A 19,884-nucleotide genomic window follows, 5' to 3' on the forward strand; every position below is an offset into this window, starting at 1 on the left:
AAATCCTGTTGTTTCTTCAATTTTTGGTGATTTTATATATATATATATATATATATATATATATATATATATATATATATATATATATATATATATATATATATATATATATATATATATATATTGACCCTTATCTGACAGTAACAATACATGAATTCAAAGATCTTTTAGAGCAGCTACCAGAGACCTATCCGCTAGTGGTTATTTAATGCACATTCCTCCTGAGGGAATGAAAAAAAGGACACCCTAGGTGGTGGTGGCGGAAACTTTATTAGACACAGGGGAGTTTAGGACGCGCAGGTCCTTGGGCCTTCGTACGGCCCCACTGCTTTCAAACGTTCTTGTCCCGGAGGCTCACGACGCTGGCAGCCCGGCCTGCGGCGATTGCTTGCTTGGCCGGGTCCTCGGAGCGCATTAGGGTCTCCCAAGCCTACCAAGTGGTAAGGTGGTCCAGGCCCCACGGGGGAGGATCCGCCGGGCAGAGGAAAAGAATATGATCGAGAGGGGCTTTGGGGTGGTGGCAGAGGGTACAGGAGGGGTCTGTGTGTACTCGCTGATAGCGCGCGAGCGTATATAAGAGGGGGGGGGGGTAAGGTGCGTGTGATCGAGAGTGGCTTTGGGGTGGTGGCAGAGGGTACAGGAGGGGCTTGTGTGGACTTGGTGATAGCGAGCGAGCGTATATAAGGGGAGGGTTAGGTGCCTGCGATCGAGAGTGGCTTTGGTGTGGTGGCAGAGGGTTCAGGAGGGGTTAGTGTGTACTTGGTGATAGCGGGAGCGTATATGAGGGGAGGGTAAGGTGCGTGTTTGGAGCCGCCTCCAAAGTGTCTGGTGATAATCCTCGAGGGAGGGATAGGATGAAGGTAGAGCCGACGCTCAGCTGTGCAGGCCTTCGTCAGTTCACTGAATGAATGCATGCGCTCCCGTGAGAACCCCAGATCGGAGGCCGCCGGTGCCCGGCTGAGAGAACCTTGGTCTAAAGCGCTGGCCGTCTCGTTTCCGGGAGTCCTGGAGTGGGCAGGCATCCATATGAGCTCCAATCGGTGGGGCGGGGGTACGGCGATGGAGTTCGGTTTGCGAAATGCAGAGACGTGAACTCTCCCGCGGGCGAAATTAAGTGTGGCAGTCCGATAGTATTTACCGGGCCTCCGTGCGCGTGATGGCTCGGGCAATGGTGGCCTCTTCAGTCTCCTCCGAAGTGGCAGTGGGGGATATGTGAAGGGTGGCAATCGGTTGTAGGGAGGGGTTCGCGATGGCTAGAACCGCGTCCTCGCCTGTGCATGCGGCACCCACCCATACGGCATACGGTTCGGTTCCATAGTACTTGTGGAGCGACCGTGCGCGAGCTCTGCGGCAGAGTTCGTGGTAGGTGGGGTACATGTTTTTGAGGAGAGGTTTAATAAGTAGTTCGCGATGAGTGTGGTGGGGGCCTGGAGCTGTGTAGGATCCATGAGTGGTATCCTGATATCTAGGGTGTGTAGGATGTGTCTGCCGGTGGTGGTTCTCGCGAGACGTATGTATTGTGTCTGTCGGTGGGCCTCGATAAGCTCACCTATCGTGTTGTGTAGGCCTAGCTGGAGGAGTTTTTCGGTGGAGGTATTTAGGGGTAGGTGCAGTGCTGTCTTAAATGCGGTACGGATCATGGCATCCAGGGTGGAGATTTATATTCCCTGGAGTTTCAGGTATGGGAGCGTGAAGAGAAAGCGGCTGAGGACGGAGGCATTAATGAGATGACATAGGTCATCCTCCTTTATGCCCCATTGGTGTCCAGAAACTGGGCCCAGTATCCGGAGTGTGTGTACCTTACCGGTTTTCCAGTGTCACGGTTATGTGGGCTGCGGGGCAGTTTCGGGTTGTGGGGCGGAGTATGAGGAGCTTCGACTTCTCCAGAGAGCATGAGAGTCCGATACTCCGCGCATGTGTTTAGGTAGTGTAGCTGCCGACTGCAGACGCCATTGAACCCAATGAACGCCGGCGGCCTGTTGCTCCAGTGCGACGTTTCTTCCAAGACATTGTCAACTCAATGCAAGCGGTGCACACCTTTCTGTCACTACTGCCAGCCACATAGCTCAAAGCGTGATTGAGGTGTCCAGAGAGCCAGTTATGCGCCTTTCCTTTCCTCAAAATCAACAGAGCCTCAAACTTTAATGCAGCGCAAGTGAACCCAATGAATGCCGGTGGCCAGTTGCTCCACTGCGACGTTTCTGCCAAAACACTGTCAATGCAATGCAATCGGTGCACACCTTACTGTCACTACTGCCAGCCATTAGGCTCAAAGCGTGACTGAGGTGTCTGGGGAGCCGGTTATGCACGTTTCCTTTAATTTCCTTTTGGACTTTTGCGCACAAATCAAAATTGACGAAGACAACTACGTGCAATGCACAGTGCGAGAGGGTGTAGCAGTTTAACACAAGGCGTGATCGGCTGTGGCGATAGCGTACTGCTCTCGTGCAGTGGGCAGTGAAGCTGATCTGTTTGCACTGCCATGTGCTCGAAACCAAGTGGCGGCAATATATATTTTGTCTGTTCAGCTATCTGAAAGGGTTTAGACAAACAGCCTTCCTTCAGGATTGCTAGTGAACTAGTAGTTTCGCACTAGAAGCAGCATTTGGCAACACTGGGCAACGACCCTCGGCTTCTTTTATTACTCCGCTGGCCATTAGCAACAGTAAACCAACTCAGCTGTTTATTGTTTGACTATATTAAACAAGCCCCACATGAAAATTCGAGAGCTTATGTTTTTTACCCTTTGATTAGCTTCTTGTTTTGGTGACAATAAAGGTTTCTCCAGCGGACTAATTTTTTGTCGTGGAGGAATTCTGAGCGTTGGTCCTGAACGTGAGCGGAGCCTCGCTACAGACTTAAGTTGTATCCGACTAGTAAATATCAGTCAAGTTTAGCGAACCATAATGTGATGTTATCTTTCTAGCACTATTACAATCTCACGTATTTCAAAAAACGCCCCGCTGTGCTGGTGATTTGGATCTGTCGTATGAATACTTGGTTCTGAGCGGGCTACTCTGTGCGGCACACTTTGCGGCAGAAGTAAGCTGGTGCGAAGAAATAGTTCGTGGCGATGATGAATGTGGATCATTATAAAAGACGTGCTTTTTTTCGTGTTGGGAAAGGATTTTCTGTGCTTAGGGTACCATGAAATGAGAATATTTCGCTGCAGTATATTTTAAACATCCTGAACAGAGAAGAGAATAATGAGACTGGCGTGCTTATTAGATAGTGGCCCAACCTAGTGGAGCCCAGGTTGCAAAATAATTGCAAAATGTGGGGTTTGGCATCCTGAAGCGACGCATGGGCTATAAGGGGCGCCATAGAGGAGGGCTTCGGATTGATTTAGGCATCCTGGGGCAATTACTGAGCGCTAACATCACAGAGTACAGAAGCGCCTTTTGTGTTTCGCCTCCATCCAAGAATTGCGACCGCAGCGGCCGGGACTGGGCCTGGGTCCTCCGGCTCAGTAACTGAACGACATAACCATCGCGCCAGCGCACAGCATCCTTTCCAAGGTTGCTTTAATTTACGAGAAACAATCTGGCGGAAGGCAAATTTAACTTCTGTTCCTCGCAGTGAGCCCTGCTCACCTAAATAAACCGGGGCTAGGTTGCTTTTAGTCAACAAGGTTCCCTATGGGCAATAGGAGTGAAATGTGCCTTTCTTGTTTTTTAAAAAGGTTTACCCCTGAGATTGAAGGCACAAGTCTGCGCTAAAGTTTTCTTTTTGTTGCGTAGGACATGGAGATCAAGAAATAAAATGTTTGGAACAAGATATCGATGTGCCAGATATGCTATTTGATATAAATGCTAAATCATGTATATAGAAATTAATTCGAAACTACCCTCGTAATACAGTCGAACCTTGTTATAACGAAATCGTTTATAAAGAAATAATGAATATAACAAAGGAATGACCATTCCCCTTAGAAGCTCGGTCAACACGGGCAATAACGAAGCTGCGGTTATAACGAAGTGATCCCTGGACCCCTTAGACTTCGTTATAACAAGGTTTAACTATATATTTTCTTTGTAACATTTTGGTAGCTTGTTTTGAAAGTCTAAATAACTTATTGCAAAATGCCTCGAGATTCTTCCTCATTCATGTCAATGTGGAATTGGCTCATTTTTAACCCCCCAAAATACCTTTTAGAAACGTTTTTCGCCTAAGTTGACTGCTGAAAACAGTACGCGAGGTTTGTGCGAGCGGAGGTGTGCAGAACTTATCTTCAAATGGGCATTTCAAGCTGTTCGAACCAAGCTTCTAAAAGCAAGCAGCACGTTGTTGCTCACTTGCGCGGCCGACAGTACATTGTTAAGGGCATGTTGCGCAAGTCAGAGGATATTTTTTGTATGGTTTCGTTGGATTGCGTGATTACGCTTAGGTACGCAAATTCTAATCTTATTTCGTGGCGCTGCAATTTTTATTTTAAAAGGATGCAAAGCTTGTTCAGAAGCGCCCTAGCTGTCTACCTCATTTCGTCAAGTTGCCGCTTGAGTAATTCTTTCTGCAGTGCTGACTTTCTGCATTATTTGCTTTGTAACTGCCATTGATTTTTATTGCTCTTGTAGACTTAACGCCATCTGCCGAGGGTCGTACAATAGGGGGAGGTGTAATTGGAAACACCAATCAAGAAATTCACAGCACGATTACCACTGGTTAACACCAGATTCAGTGACAGCTGTTAAGGTATTTGTACTTTATGATAACTTGTTGTAGTGATTATAAGAGCGACCTTATGTAATTCTAGGGCGCTCTTTTTACAGTTTTCCACACATGGTCATTTTTCATTTGTCTGCTCTCTAGTCCGCTGTTCTAGAAGCGCAGCGTGGCCGATGGTCTTCTCCTCGGTCGGTGAAAGTGTACGGTCTCCCTGCACATTCCTTCCTCCTTGCACAGTGCATATGGCAACACACCCACTGGTTACACTGACGACGTCATCCTATTACGACGCGACATCCGGGAACGGGCACATAACAGCTGTCGCTGTAAAACATGAGCGATATATTTGCCTGGTCATTGTGCATTCGCTTTGTGTGTGAAAGGTGCCGCATTCGGGTCCCAGTATCCTCGAGGACTGTCCTGTTCCATAAAGTCCACAAGTGTCCCCGGGCCATATGCTCGGATTTCTCAGCTGAAACTCCTGGCAAAATGTGTCACAGTGAGAGAGCTGCCATTGATGACTCTTTGAAATGCTGCAGCTTTTTTCACAGCGTATAAGAAGTTCACTTTTAAAGTCATCTTGCTGTGACAAAATTGGTAGGATGTTTCTTTTTGAGTTGTGCTGGTTTCTAATATTTTTAATTCCCCTAAGTGACCGTGCGTAATATATAGGACTTCAGCACGGTCTTTTACTCAGCCCGGTGCGATGCAAAAATGCAGACTTACACAACGCGGCTTTCGAAGATACGCAAGTGGCCTTATGCACGCGCGGCGTTCTGCGCCATTTTTTAAACCGCTTAAACTTACGTGCAACGCCTGCTGGAGGCCGCCTCAGACTACGTCTTCATTTAGAGCACAAATAACAAGGTCACCTTGAAAAACGTATGTGGAGGTAATCTGCTGTATTCTGTCACACAAGTGGCTGTATTTGCGTGCTCACAGTTTATTTATTGTTATATTTGGAACTTACATGTTGAAGTGAGGAGCTGTACTGCAACCTGTAGGTCCCCTTCGAACTGAAGCTTCGCTGCCGTTTTGTCCGTACATATGTTCAGTAGTCCTAAAGGATGCTGTTGTGCGTCATTGCTCCCGGGGACACAGGAGAATGCCTCTACTATGAGATATGCTCACACAAGCGAAATGGCAGCTAGTCGTGTACTCCGACATGCAAGTTTGATCGTGCACCCAAAAAACGTTTTTCTCATACCGCCGAGCTGCAAAAGGAGTAGTACTGCAGTGTTGGCATTATTTGTTGCCTGCTTCCCTACAGGCTGCCGCCCAGCAGTTCGAGGATGCTGGAGTCTACGCCGAAGGAGGGGCTCTGTGTGACGATCCCCTTGAGAACTGTGCGATCATGGGTAAGCGATCGCCCAGGGAGCGGGAATCGTTCATTCCCTGGTTTTGCGTTTTCGAGAGTCAATTGACAGGTTAATGAATAAATCAGTACAACAGTTGTAATTAATAGATCAATAAATCAGTTGAAGAATCTGTGTAGGAATCACTCGATCAATCGATGTATTTGAAAGAGTCGATGGATCTATAAATCTGTCAGCAGAAAAATTGTTTATGGCCTAGATCTGTTAGTTCAGGATATACGTAGCGAAATCGCGGCGATGTCTGGTTGGGAAGAATTAATATATGAAACCCGTGCACTCATCAGGTGCGCCGTCGTGGCGGATTGGTAGCGTCTCCGCTTTAAACATCAAAGGCCCTGGTTTGGTTTTTTATTCAGTGAGTGTGTGGGTGGTGGTGGTGGTGGTGGTGAAAGCATTTATTTGAATATTGCAGAGAGGTTGCGTGGGGAGCAATCCCTAGTGGGCCGCTCCCCTTACAGTACTAGGTGGAGTCCCTTATTGAGGGACCCCATTGGTCTGGGCCGCCACTCGATCTCGCTGAACTAGGGCTTGTTGGGCCGGTAGATCCAGGCAGCTGAGCAGGGCCGCCTCCCAGTTCTCTCGTGTAGGGGAAGGGGTTAGGGGCGGAAGAAAAGGATTGTGTTGACATGCCCAGACCATGTGGAACGTGTCAGCCACCTCCCTACAGAAAGAGCAGAGGCCAGAGAAAAAAGCGTCGAAATGTTTGAGCACTGCCGAGTACAGTAGAGTGTTAGTAAAAAGTCTAAGCAGTATTCTCTCCTCCGCTTTCCCTAGTCCCTTGAGAGGAGCCGGGTACTGACGGTTCGAGTCCCGGAGTAAAAGGTTTGCCGGTGGTGTTGGTCCGGTGATTTCCAGAAACTGGATGCACCGCTTGAAGGCTTCCCGATGATATGACTTGCAGGCGAAGCGATTTAGTGAGAAACGAACTTTTATACAGGCTATTTACAGATAGGTACAAACAAAAGTCAGTATACGGCCACAACTATCCGCGGCCGGCCTAGCCGACCGCCTGCACAGAGGCGAGGGACACCGCGTCCCAACAGTCAAACTGGCGCGCCTCGCACCAGCTCTCAACGATCACTCCCTCCGCACTCGGCCAGACCGAGCGCCTGCCAGCTAGGAGTCGCTAGAGACCGAAGCCCACGGGCGCGGCTCCCTTCGCGGGTGCACCTCGAAGATGCCCGCGCCCCTTTCCACACGTAAAAATAAACTGCTAACTGTGGCTCATCAGTTTTGACGAATAGGAAAGCTCAGAACTGGTGTCAGCGTTTTCCCTTACCCCCGAGTTCCTCCCCTCCCTAGGTGGTCTCGCAATTCATCGCAAAGGGGACAGGGGTCCAAGGTCGAGACCGGCAGATAGCCCCGCCGTCCGGAGCGGCAAAGGAAACCGCAAGGAGGAAATGGGGAGACTAACCAAAAAGGCATAAGTCCCCTTCTAAAGGCGTGCACCAAAGCAAAACAAAATAAAACAAAACCGGACGCGCAGCCTAGGTCACTGCCCTCTCGCGGATTATTCGCAACACATGTACAAAAATATGCGACAGCGCGCCGAACCCTACACCCGGTAATAAGCGGAGATATCTTTGAAAGTTAACAGAGGATAGGAGGCCTGGTCCAGATCGGTAGGGTCTACATCGGGGGCCCAGTTAGTGAGTGCGCGGGCGACCGAGTTGGCGGCCTCATTCCCTGGAAGGCCCTGGTGGCCTGGAGTCCAAATGAGAAATTGGGTCGTGGGGTCCTGATCCCGAGCTGCTCTCCGAAGTGTTCGTTGCGCTGTTGGCGTCATCCAGCCCAGTTCATAATTCTGGCAAGCCCCTCTCGAGTCAGATATGATGAATTTAGATTCAGCGTGGAATGCGGCTAGGGCAACTGCTACCTCCTCTGCGTGGGTTGTGCGAAGTGCCTTAAAAGTGAGACCGTTCACCTGTCTTCCCTCGTGAACGACTGCGGCCGTGTACCATCCTCCCCTGGAATGATGTGGGCCCGCAACGTCTACATAGAAAACGCTGTGTTTGGAGCCATAATGGCGGTGCATTGCATTCGCCCGCGTCTGACGCCGTCCATTGTGGTTCTCTCTGTCCATTTTGGTAGGAAGGGGTCGAACACGAAGGGCGCCTCTCCATAGTTCCGGCAGTCGTACCCTTTCCTCGATGTGATGGTCATGGTGCATATGTAGCCGGCCCAGTAGGTGACGACCGGACACGGTCTGGGCAAGACCCGTGTATTTATTAGTGAAGTGTGCCTCGCGCAGCTCCCGATAGGTAGAATTCATAGCGCAAAAAAAGCAGGGACACAGAAAGACGACACCACAGAGCGCTATGAATTCTACCCTTGAAATGAACCAACAAGCCCAAATATCTACCCTCCCAATAGGTGTTCACCACCCCCAGTGCAAGGAGCCTCGCATTTGAGGTAGAGATCGGGAGGTTGAGCGCCCTTTTGATCATTTTGCGGAGATTAACCTCCAAGATGTCTTCGTCATGCTTGCGCAAGTGCAGGTATGAAGTTTCAGTGGCTCCCGCCACCGACCATGTGGTTGGTCTCGTGTTGCGGAACAGCTGCCGGCGGCACGGCGCCGTGGCTGGTCACGTAGTTCGTCCGGCGGTTGGTCACGTGGTACACTGCGGCCACGGTGGGAATGCAAGCACGGCGAAACTGCGAGTTCGTGGCCGATGTAGCTTTCGCTACAAAACCGATAATTGATTAATAATCAGTAAGGCAATTGAATTGATCCCTCAATGTTTGGGCCCATGATGCGACCCTAAACCGTTTTATTCGGTTGGTTTTACTTCCTCTCTCAGCCCTCGCCACCTATTCGGATGACTGTCCCGTTTGAAGGCCCATGAAAGTTAATTGGTCTACCTAGATCGTCACCAGGCTCAGATACAGGGAAGATATCGTTTGCTCACGCGGCATTGGGAAAATGGAGAAAGACTCGACATGGTGCCTTGTAGTTGACTGGGCATACGGGACAGAGAGTTTTTTAGAAAGCGTGAATACTGGGCATGTGGCCTGCAAGGGCTACAACCGTAGCGGCAGAATACAGGAATGTAAAAGTTTGACTTTAATTTCTGAGGTCGGCTTTGTGGCATAATGCATTAGCACCTTGTTTCAGACGTGGGGGACAAAAGCCGAATAGCATTCGGTGCTTGCGACTTCTTCGCACAATCAGCAACTCCAGTCTATAATTTTCTTTTACTGTCTAACTCAAAATAATCAGCATAATAATCGAGCCACCCCCCAAACACTGCAATACTAGCGAAGATATTCATCGCGGCAGGCACAGAACATCCTCACCGGATTGCGCTTAATGGCACAGGCGCAGGTGAGGTACCGAGAAGTGCACGGGAACATACTCAGGTATCTGTTCGATGGACGGAGTGATGAACAGTCCTTTAAGGCAGGGGCACCCGGCAGCGCCCACTGGCTGTAGCCACCACAGCCCTGCATGGTTTATTTAATTCCTGTCCTGCGTTGTAACCAGCCGTCGTGAACATGAACGTGTCTGACTGTTCTTCAGGTTTGGCTTTACGAATAAATCATTCAGATCTCACTTTGAAGCAAGCTTGCCCAGCTTTTTTTTCTCCTGCACACATCGCCAGCTGAGCAGCTGAGGGAGCACACCTTCTCCAAGTCGGGAGTCTCGAAACCACCGGACCCGCCACCAGAAGCGACAGTTGCGGGCTGGCAGTCAGCCGTGCCGCCGGAGCCAGCATCCAATGACCAGCACGTGCCGCCACCCCGGCCAGCAGCGACCGCAGCTGCCCAGCCAGCTCAGAGGGCCCCGGAGGTTCGGGTATGTGAACGGCGTCTTAGCGAGGCTCGCGTGGTTTTGTCAGGTTAATTGTTTGCTAAGCCATATTTCATTATCTTCATAGCACACCCGGGGAAAGGTTCCTGTGGCAGTGGAAGCTATGAGCGTGCGCCACTAGCTCACAGGCCTGTGTCTTTTTGGGCCGTGCCCGCGTAAGTATGGACAGTGCTCTCGTGGAAGCCAGTGTCTCAGGCTGGTAGCTACCACTGCATAGCCACAGAAGCTGTCCCTTAGTACAGAATGCATTTGCAGGCAAGGCTAGTGTGAAGGGAAGAAAATAAAAAGCAATGAACATATTTGTAACTGATAGAAAACAATGCAAAAATCGCCGCTTCCATATCCTAGGTGCTCTTGCTGTATTTTCTGGACTGTAGTCCGCGGAGTGTACATGTTTTGAAAGCTGACATTTCATGCAATAGGGACAATGTATGGGTGCAGACTATATATACGTGATGATTTTTTAAGATGATTTGAGCCAAAGAAGCCTAGAATGGCTGTCAGATAGAAAAAGAAAGTCACTTGACTGCTCCTGCAACTTTGTATCGTATTAAATCACATCGTAAGAATTAGCTTCAAGTGCTTGGATTTGTGTGCACATGCGGAAAGCCTCGGTGAATAAAAAGGGCGGCGCAGTCCTTGAACAGTTACGATGGCCTCAAGAACTGTTAAGAGACTTCACAGTAGCATTCAAGCTGAGTCTAGTTGAGCAAGCGCAAGGACTAAAGTCAATGCGAACAGCAATGAAAGAAGTTGACTTCAGTGATATAAGTACAGATGTGGACTGTAACAGAGATGTAGGATTCTGAAGACGATGAAGACCTTTATGAGTCATTTGTAGAATCCAACAGGCTTAGTTTTTTTATTTATTTCGACAGCCCCTGAGAAAGTGATTTTGACACGTTTGAAAACTGATTTTTAGTTGGTGTGATGAAAGACGCAGACTTTTACTCCTTGACAAAGAAAGTTTTGTGTGCCTGTTGTACACCACTTGTGAAAAATCTAAGAAAAACTTACTTTCAGCCAAAATTCTTTCCTGCGGGCTATACACCAGGTACAGACTATCTAAGCAAAAACCTTTTATTTTAAGCTGAAATTTTCCTGGCAGACCAGGTGCAGACTCTATCCCGGAAAATGCACTACTTAAAAGTAGCTATTGCATGAAGAGAAACTTGGGTGCGCTAGTGAAACACTTTGTGCAACTATTGTAGAAATGCATATTATTCTGACCGATTGCACTGTTGATTGGTTACTGAATACCGCAGCTTTTTTTCAGATCCTTTTGGGAGCTCCTGTAGAAGCCAATGTATTACCTAGGCAGTCATCTTTTTTTGCCTCTTCTTCACCTTCGTCTTCTTACAAGCTCCGTTGGATAACTTGCACAACCTGTACTCTTGCCTATGTGGTCATTTATGTGGTGTACGCATATGGGGATGTGGGTGCTCTTCATTATCCAGCTGAGTTTAGAGTTACATTGTAATTCACGGGAGTTCTGCAGTGCGGACGCAGAAGTTTTGCTTTGAGTATGTAACAAGCTAGCCCTACAATGCATTCCTACATTAGAAACCTTCCAACGAAACCAGCTGCATGTTTCACCAGTTTTTCTTGACCTTAAAGTGCACTGAACCACCCGACTGGCAGTTGAGCTTGATACGAGTGCTTTGCAAAACAGCGGCCATACTTCTCAAAGTGCTGTCACTAATTGAACAGGATTTGCCGTATACTCTTTGGTGACATTGAGCAGTGTTGAGACAGCTGGCCCGTTTGCCATTAAAGTTCCTCCCCACACCTTTTTTTGCACAATTACCCACTGGTGCCTTCGGGCATCTGGCATTGATGGGTATGATCAATTCATTGATGCCTGCAGTTTGAGCACTAAAAAATTTACCACTGTGATTTGTGTGAGCAGCTCTGAGACTGTTTTCAGCGCAAATGTTGAGTGTGCCGGTGAGGAGCTGCTAAGAGTTACCTTCGTATTCAGACAGCGGCCCACATTTTAGCATGGGTTGTTTGATGTGGTGCTATGTCATTACTGCCTGAAGTGGAGATTGGTTAAGTGCGGTGAACTCTCTTATTTGAACTTGAGGAATGCTACTGCAAATTGGCCAGGTATATGCTTGGTGAGCTTGTTTTCTGTGGTTCAAACTATTTGACATCAAATGGTTCTTAAAGGCTACGGAATGGCACAGGGGGAGACGACAAAACAGTGATCTGACAGCGTTCGCTTGCCTTAATCTGAGACATCCAATTGTGCTAAAGAAATCCTGTCGTGACACTAATAACTAGCACACACAGCCAGTAGTTTTGCTATGATTTCATTGAAATAAAAGTGTGGGTGCTTGGAAAACATGTCAACCAGTTGGCGTAGTTGAGAATAGGTCAAGTTTTTCTTGACGAGCGTAAGACCAAATAAATTGACTGCCATTAGCCAAGTCAAAGGCAAACATTCTGAGAAGCTTCAAGACTGCATGCATATTTCTTCTTCACTGATGGTTCCAAGATGACCACTGCTTGCAACGACGTTTATTGTACTCCCAGCCTTTAGGTCAAGTACTCTTGCACTTGAGTGGCGACATGCACTTGGTCCTGTCAATGATGAAGGGACCTGTATGCAGTTCAAAACATCACGGAATTTTACCTTTAACTTGGTCAGTGCTGGTCAATCTTCGAACTGTTTGTGGTATTGCTCTGACGTATCATAACCTAGATCTGCACGCTTGCCCCTTCCTTTAAAGGCTGTTCCCAAGTTTGCCGAAGAAGATACGGCGGCTGCATTCCTGCTGAGCGAATGGACCAAGGTGGAGCGTGCCGGCCAGGCCAACTACTACGACCCTGCAAAGGCGCGCAGCGGTCGCCGAGGGGTCTGAAGGACCGCATCACCAATGGGCTCCGTTGCTCCACGTGGTCTCACGATGGTCTTTTCCTTGCACAACCAATGCTGCTTCTCATCTCAAATGCTGTGCTGAGGAAATTTGCAACACTGCTCCATGCCCACACTTCATTACAGCCAACTTTCACACTCACCTTTACGACCTAGACATATCATCCAGTGTTTCATGACTTTTTGTTACTTAACCATCTGTTGAAGTTCTTTTGTGACCATCTGCGCGTGTCAAGATTTTAAAGAGCCTGAAAAACTCATAAAGCCTGTGCAACTAAGGAACATTAGAAACTTTGTGCGTTCTCTTCCCCTTTTCGTGGTGATGGTGCTTTTATGCCGCCGTGGTGCAGGGCGCATCTCTGACTGTGTTCTGCCCTCCTGGTTCCAAGAATGCCCCGTCCAAGAACCGCCAGCATTAATGGCCGACTCGCAAAGCCTTCATCTTGTCGCATCAATCCACTGTGATAACGCAGCAACTGCCAATTTGTACCTGGAATCCCGGAAACCTGGATTCCTGGACTGTGCATGATTTGTCTGAGAGCTTTTATCTTGTACATTTACCGTGATATTGTTTCTAGAAAAGACTTTCTTTTTACTTTTGGCAGGTAGCCGACCGGTATGGCACACAATGTGCTTGTACAGTGGAATATCTGTATCTATTCTAGTCATGCAGTCTTGGTCTGTAATAGTCGTACTAGCACTGCCAAGTCATTAGCTATTTTGGAGGGACCAAAAAACCAGCTCCAGCCTGGTGATCACTGTATTGGTGCCACTTGTGAAGCCCAGATGACTGGTAGGTGGCGGGTCGCTGTGCACAGGCACCTTACACTGGGTGTCGTTTCTGGAATGAATTCCTATTTTTCTTACCACTTCAGTGCCTTATAGGAGGCGAACATTTCGGTCGATTTGTGCCAACATATCAACCTTTGGCCTGTGCTGATCTCGCATGAACCCTGTCAACTTCTGGTTTGCACTGGTCTCACGTGAACGGTTCGAAGCGTCAGCTTGTCACAGGCAAAGCTTCACCAAATTTCATACTGATCCCCCATTGATTAATGTGGTGCTATGGTTGTTAATCTCTAAGTCAGTTTTGTGCGTTAGGCATTGGACTACTACTGTGGCCACAAGGTTAAAACCAAACACGCCGCATTCTGATTCAGTTTCAGGAATGGCTACTCATGGGGATCTCATGTGAACGGTTCGAAGCGTCAGCTTGTCACTGGCGAACCTTCACGAGCTTGCATGCTGAACCCCCATTGATTAATGTGGTGCTATGGTTGTTGATCTCTAAGTCATTTCTGTGCCTTAAGCACAGGACTACTACTGTGGCCACAAGGTTAAAACCAAACACGCCGCGGTCTGATTCTGTTTCAGGAATGGCTACTAATGGGGATCTACAAGCGGCGATGAGGGGAGATGCGTTTGTGTGCTTTGTAAGTTCTCAGAGGGTGTGGGCTTTTAGGCAGGGATGCAGAGTTTGCTGCGCTGGGTTAAATAGTTTCAAAATTGTCACTGGCAATTAAAATTGGTGCTTGCAAGATGCCCTCACTGCAGGCCATTGAGTGAACGGCAAGTTTGCTGCCTTGATTCCTGATCGCGCTTGCAAGCAAATGAAGTTCTTTCAAAGTGTCGTGATTAGTGTAAAGTGTAATAGTGCAAGATTGGCACCCCTGGTTCAGTTTTGCTGATAGGTACAGCAATCCCTGAGGGAAAAAAAATCATCAGGTGTTTGTCTACATAGGTACAGCAATCCCTGAGGGAAAAAAAAATCATCAGGTGTTTGTCTACCAAGTGCTGGTGGGTTGTGTGAAATTGTGTGTATATTTTAATCTTCTAAAACCTTTGTTTCATTTGGGCTAGTGCCCCAGGTGAATGGCGTTTTCTCACAAATTAATCACAGGCACTATAGACTGCTTCCAGATGCTGTTGGAAGCTTTTTTGTTTTTTAAACTTAGTTTTCTAAGGGTACATATTCAAAGCATCAAATATTTATTATTAAACCTAGGTGGTTTTGCCTTCATAATTTTGTGCCTTTTACGCTCGCAAGCGAATGAGTCAAGTTCCTCCAAAGCGTCGCGTTTATCGTAGAGTACAAAAAAAGTAGAGGTGATGTTGCTAAACAGCCACCACTAGACTTTCGCTAATGTGAGATGTGATAATTGCCGAGTGAAAAAGAATTCATCTTGTTTGAGTAAAAATTTCGGTCATTTAGTGTCGCAAGTTTTGTTTATCCTATATTTATCTGTAGTTTCCAGATGAGTGACTCAATGATCTTTGTGATTAAGTGTCGTTTTGAGGACTGCTAGGTGCCTTAATATTTATCGCATCTTTTTTGTTGTTTCCTTTTTGGCGCCGAGCTAAAGCATCTGGTTTTATGTTTCTTCTTTCTTGGAATAAAGGTTGGTGCTGTGTTACCAGAGCTTCACTTGTTGCCGAATTCTTTCTTTGAGATTTTTGGTTGGGCCGATATAGCTTGGGTCACAGTCAGCGCAAGGAATTTTGTAGACAATGCCTTAGGCTCTTTCTCTCCGCGGCCGGTCTTTGGCACCGGTCGCAGAGAGAAAAAGAATTCGGCAACATAAAAACGACATCCGCAACTTTGCAAGAGAGCGCAATCCTGTAGCCGGACATTCCGAAAACTCAGACCATAGAATCAACTTCGAAGAAACCCGCATCCTCAAAAGAGAAATTACCACGAAAAGCTCCTTCTGGAATCCTGGCACATCCAACCCACCCCGAACATACACTGCACAAAAGGAAAACTTCCCCCAGTATATGCCCAGGTACTTCGCTCTTCAACTCAACGAAAAAAAAATCGCCATTGACCGCCTCCTCATAGTAAGACAGTAGCCCTGTTTACATGACCCCGACAGCGGCGGGTCGAGCAGGGCCGCGCCAGATGTCGGGCAGACCACCCGACGCGACAGCGTTTATATGAACCCATTTTCTGTCGGGCAGAGATCGCCGCTACCCCTAGCGCCGAGCAAGCAAACCACGCGTGGATGCTAGAAGAGGAGGAGGAGCGCCCAGGCTTGCGCAGCGCCGCCAGACCAGAGTGGAGGCAGGAGAAGAGGCGCTAAGCCGATTGCGGCAGCGTATACATGGTCCTTCCAACCGGGTCGGGCCAACGTCGGGACGAGTCAACCCACCCCCTGCAGCCGGGCTGGCCCAGCTCGACTCGACGATCACTTAGCTCGACCCCCTAGCGTATACATGAGCCCGACAACCGTTTTTCTGCCCGACAGCCGACTTAACCTGACTTTTGTCGGGCTCATGTAAGCCCCCAGAGTGTGACTAACAGCCTTAACCCACCCTTCCTCCCCCTCCCCCACGCATTTCGAATCACAGCTTTCGTTCCTTCGACCCCCTCCTCCCCTCCATACTTAAAGACTCTAGCTACGGCCCTCAGTCACCCCTGATGAACGAGCCAAGTCGGCTTCGAAACGTTCAGTTAAAATTAAAATTTTTGGTTGGAGATGTGCGGTTTATTATAAGTCTTCACTCCCAGCCAGACAGGCAAATCTGTCAAAATGTTTAGTTTTCAGTTTCAGCTGTTACGTCTCGCCTACGACGCGCGGTATAGCCGGCGCGGATGCAACGGACGCCGCGGCTTTGTTCAAAGCGGCGGTCATTTGGACCCGTTCATCGCTGCCGCAACGCCTCCCGCCAAGCGCGTCCAGGCAGGTTTCAGTGCCACGTGTCGTCGTGCGTGCGTGTGTGTGTGTGTGCATGTTGGTGCCCACGCTTGTCAAAGCGCGGCAGCCGGGGAGAGGAGCTCCCCAACTGGGAGGCGAGGAGGTCTGACCGGCGCCGGCCTGGCGGACGCGCCCGTCACGCCTGAACATGTTCAAGCGTCGCCGTATCGGACGACTCTTCCCAAGCCGTTCCCTCTTGCCCTCGACTCCGAGGGTATAAAGCCGCTGCCCCGGACGCCGAGAGAGACTTCGATTTCGCCCTTCGAGTAACGTGGTCGCCCTGACCGGCTGCTCTTTTGAGATGCCAGAATAAACAAGTTGTTCTGTTGCCGGTCGACTCATCCTTTGCCGGCACCTTCGGATGTTTCCAGCTTTGCCCCAGGCCGCCAGGCCAACGCTACCCTTGGGGCTTGCAACCCAAATGCAACAACTGGTTGCCAGCGGTGGGATCCCGACAACGGAGGCCAGCAGCGAAGATATGCGGTCAACTGTATGCTGAGCAGCACAACGACCATCCGGGAGCAGTGCAACGAGCCCTGTGTGATGACTGGTTGCCTGCAGCGGAACGACTGCGCTGAATTCGTGGCTGCGAGGTTTGGTGAGTGCGGGACTTTCTTCTGAGTTTTGCCAGGCTTTTGTTAGTGTCAGAAACAGAGCTGGTAATTGTGTTGTCGTTGCTGCCGGGTTAGTTTGCGGCAAGACAATAGTAGGCAGTAGAGAAAGCAGCATTCGGAGCAGCCATGGATTTGAAGTCGTTGCGCAAACCGAAATTGCTGGAGCTTGCAAGAGAGTTGGGTCTTGATGTCTCAGACAAACTCAGAAAACCAGAACTGCTAAGGGCGATTCTTGAGTTGGAGGCTGAGGATGACGAGCTGTCGGAATGCCTTGAGACCATTGAGGAGAGGGAACAAAAAGAAAAAGAGAAAAACGAGCGCGAACGTAAAGAGCAAAAAGAGAAAGACGAGCGCGAACGTAAAGAACAAAAAGAGAAAGAAGAGCGCGACCACGCTTTAGAAATGAAGCGTCTCGAGGTAGAGATGGAACGCGCTCGTAATGGAAGTCAGGCACACGGTGCAGGAGAACGGGTATCGTTCAAAATGACTGACCTGATGCGGCCGTTTAAGCTTGGAGAGGACATTGGTTTGTTCCTGGTTAACTTTGAGCGAACGTGCGAGAAGCAGGGGTTCTCTCGGGAAACGTGGCCACAGCGCTTGCTCACTTTGTTACCCGCCGAGGCGGCCGACGTAGTCGCTCGCTTGAAGAGAGAGGAGGCAGAGGATTTCGACCAAGTGAAATCGAGTCTGCTAAAAAAGTACAGGCTGTCAGCGGAGGCGTTCCGTCGGAAGTTTCGGGAAAATGAAAAAGGCAGAAATGAGTCATATACAGAGTTTGCCTACAGGCTTATGTCAAACATGCAGGAGTGGCTCAAAGAAGAGAAAGCGTTTGGTGACCACGAGAAAATTCTGCAGTGTTTCGGGCTGGAACAGTTTTACAGTCGGTTACCTGAGAACGTGCGGTACTGGGTCTTGGATAGGCCAGACGTTAGTACAGTGGCTAAAGCCGCCGAGCTAGCCGAGGAGTTTGTGACGCGTCGGGCTCGCGGAGCTAAGGACGGTCAAAAGGGTGAATTTGGCTCCAAGTCTGAGAGGCCGAAGTTCACACCCATGAGAGCAAGGGGGGACACGCGTAGTGCGGATGCGAGTGAAAGCAGTCCGACCGAACGTAAGGAGACGGCGGCAGCCGCAGCCGAACGCAGAAAGCGGTTCGAGGCGAGGCAAGCGCGCGTGTGTTATACGTGCCAGAAGCCGGGTCAATTTTCGGCGCAGTGTCCAGAAACAAAAAGAGAAGTCGTGTGTTTGTCATTATGTAGCACTGACGAGAACATGAAGCTTCTCGAGCCTTACATGCGAGACTTCCTCGTGAACGGGAAAGAGTGCCGAGTGCTTCGTGATTCCGCAGCTACAATGGATGTAGTTCACCCCTCTTACGTAGAACCCGATATGTTCACGGGCGAGTGCGCATGGATCAAACAAGCCGTGGAAGCTCATAGCGTGTGTCTGCCCGTAGCAAAAGTGCTTATTGAAGGACCTTTCGGAGCACTTGAGACGGAGGCCGTAGTGTCATCTAGGCTGCCCCCCCAGTACCCGTACCTATTTTCGAACAGGTCCGATCACCTCCTGCGCGAGAAGGGGCTTTTGTTTGGTGAGGCTAGCGTTCAGGCCTTAACCAGATCGAGAGTTCGGGAGCTCGCTGCAAAGGCGGTAGTTGCGGGGCCGACGTTGTCGAACAATGAAAAAGGGTCGGAGGCGCAGCAAGCTGATATTCCGAGCACGTCCGAACTGGATAAAATTGAGCCTGTAGCGTTGAAGGCACCAGGTACTGGAGAGGAAATGCCCGACACGGGCAAGTTAGAAGAGCTTCCGGTCGAGCTTCCGGGACTAAGCTCAGTGACGAACAGGGAAGACACTGATCAGGTCATTAGTGACTTAATCATTAAAGCACCGCTGTCGGCTGAGCAGAAAACCGAACTACACCAACTCTTACAAGAGTTTCAAGGTCAGTTCTCTGAGAGGCCTGGTAGGACTTCTGTCCTTACTCATGATATAGAACTTACCTCCCCAGAGCCAGTACGATCCAAGGCGTACCGGGTGTCACCCCGCCAGCGCGATATTATGGAGGCTGAGGTAAAGAAAATGCTACAGCTCGGTGTTATTGAGGCGGGTGAGAGTGATTATACCTCCCCTTTGATTTTAGTTGAGGTACCGGGCAAGGAACCTCGTCCTTGCGTCGACTACCGCAGGCTTAATTCCATTACTAAGGATCAAATTTATCCGATCCCTAACATCGAGGAGCGCCTTGAGAAAGTTAGTAGCGCTCAGTTTATTTCCACCCTAGATCTTGTCAGGGGTTATTGGCAGGTTCCACTTACAGAAGAGGCTAGTAGGTATGCGGCGTTCATTTCACCAATGGGAACATTCCGTCCTAAAGTTTTGAGTTTTGGTTTGAAGAACGCGCCATACTGCTTTTCAAGCCTCATGGACAAAGTGTTACGGGGACAGGAAGAATTCGCTTTACCGTATTTAGACGACGTAGCGATATTCTCCGCATCCTGGTCTGAGCATATGGCACACTTGCGGGCAGTGCTAACCCGCCTGCGCGAAGCGGGCTTGACAGTCAAGGCTCCCAAGTGCCAATTAGCACAGGCCGAGGTTGTCTACCTCGGTCACGTGCTTGGACAGGGTCGTCGCCGCCCCTCTGAAATAAAGGTGGCCGCTGTGCGAGACTTCCCGCAACCGCGCACGAAGACCGATATTCGGTCGTTCTTAGGTGTCGCCGGCTACTATCAGAGGTACATCCCCAGGTACTCCGATATCGCGGCTCCCCTGACGGATGCTCTAAGAAAAACAGAGCCCCAAACAGTCGTCTGGAGCGAGACAAAGGAAAGAGCTTTTAGCG

At 49.2% G+C, this 19,884-nt stretch overlaps 1 protein-coding gene across 1 annotated transcript in view; it reads left to right on the plus strand.

Moving 5' to 3' along the window:
• The window catches only part of LOC144097522 (uncharacterized), a 37,896-nt gene extending 22,966 nt beyond the window's left edge, over positions 1–14,930 (plus strand). Inside the window, exons 2-4 of the mRNA XM_077630223.1 lie at positions 5,936–6,023; positions 9,644–9,837; positions 12,588–14,930. Coding sequence (XP_077486349.1) covers positions 5,936–6,023; positions 9,644–9,837; positions 12,588–12,719 — 414 coding nt within the window. The 3' untranslated portion in view covers positions 12,720–14,930. The remainder of the gene's footprint in view (positions 1–5,935; positions 6,024–9,643; positions 9,838–12,587) is intronic.
• Positions 14,931–19,884: the final 4,954 nt, after the last annotated feature.

Source organism: Amblyomma americanum, chromosome 7 (assembly GCF_052857255.1).
Source record: "Amblyomma americanum isolate KBUSLIRL-KWMA chromosome 7, ASM5285725v1, whole genome shotgun sequence".
NCBI lineage: Eukaryota > Metazoa > Arthropoda > Arachnida > Ixodida > Ixodidae > Amblyomma > Amblyomma americanum.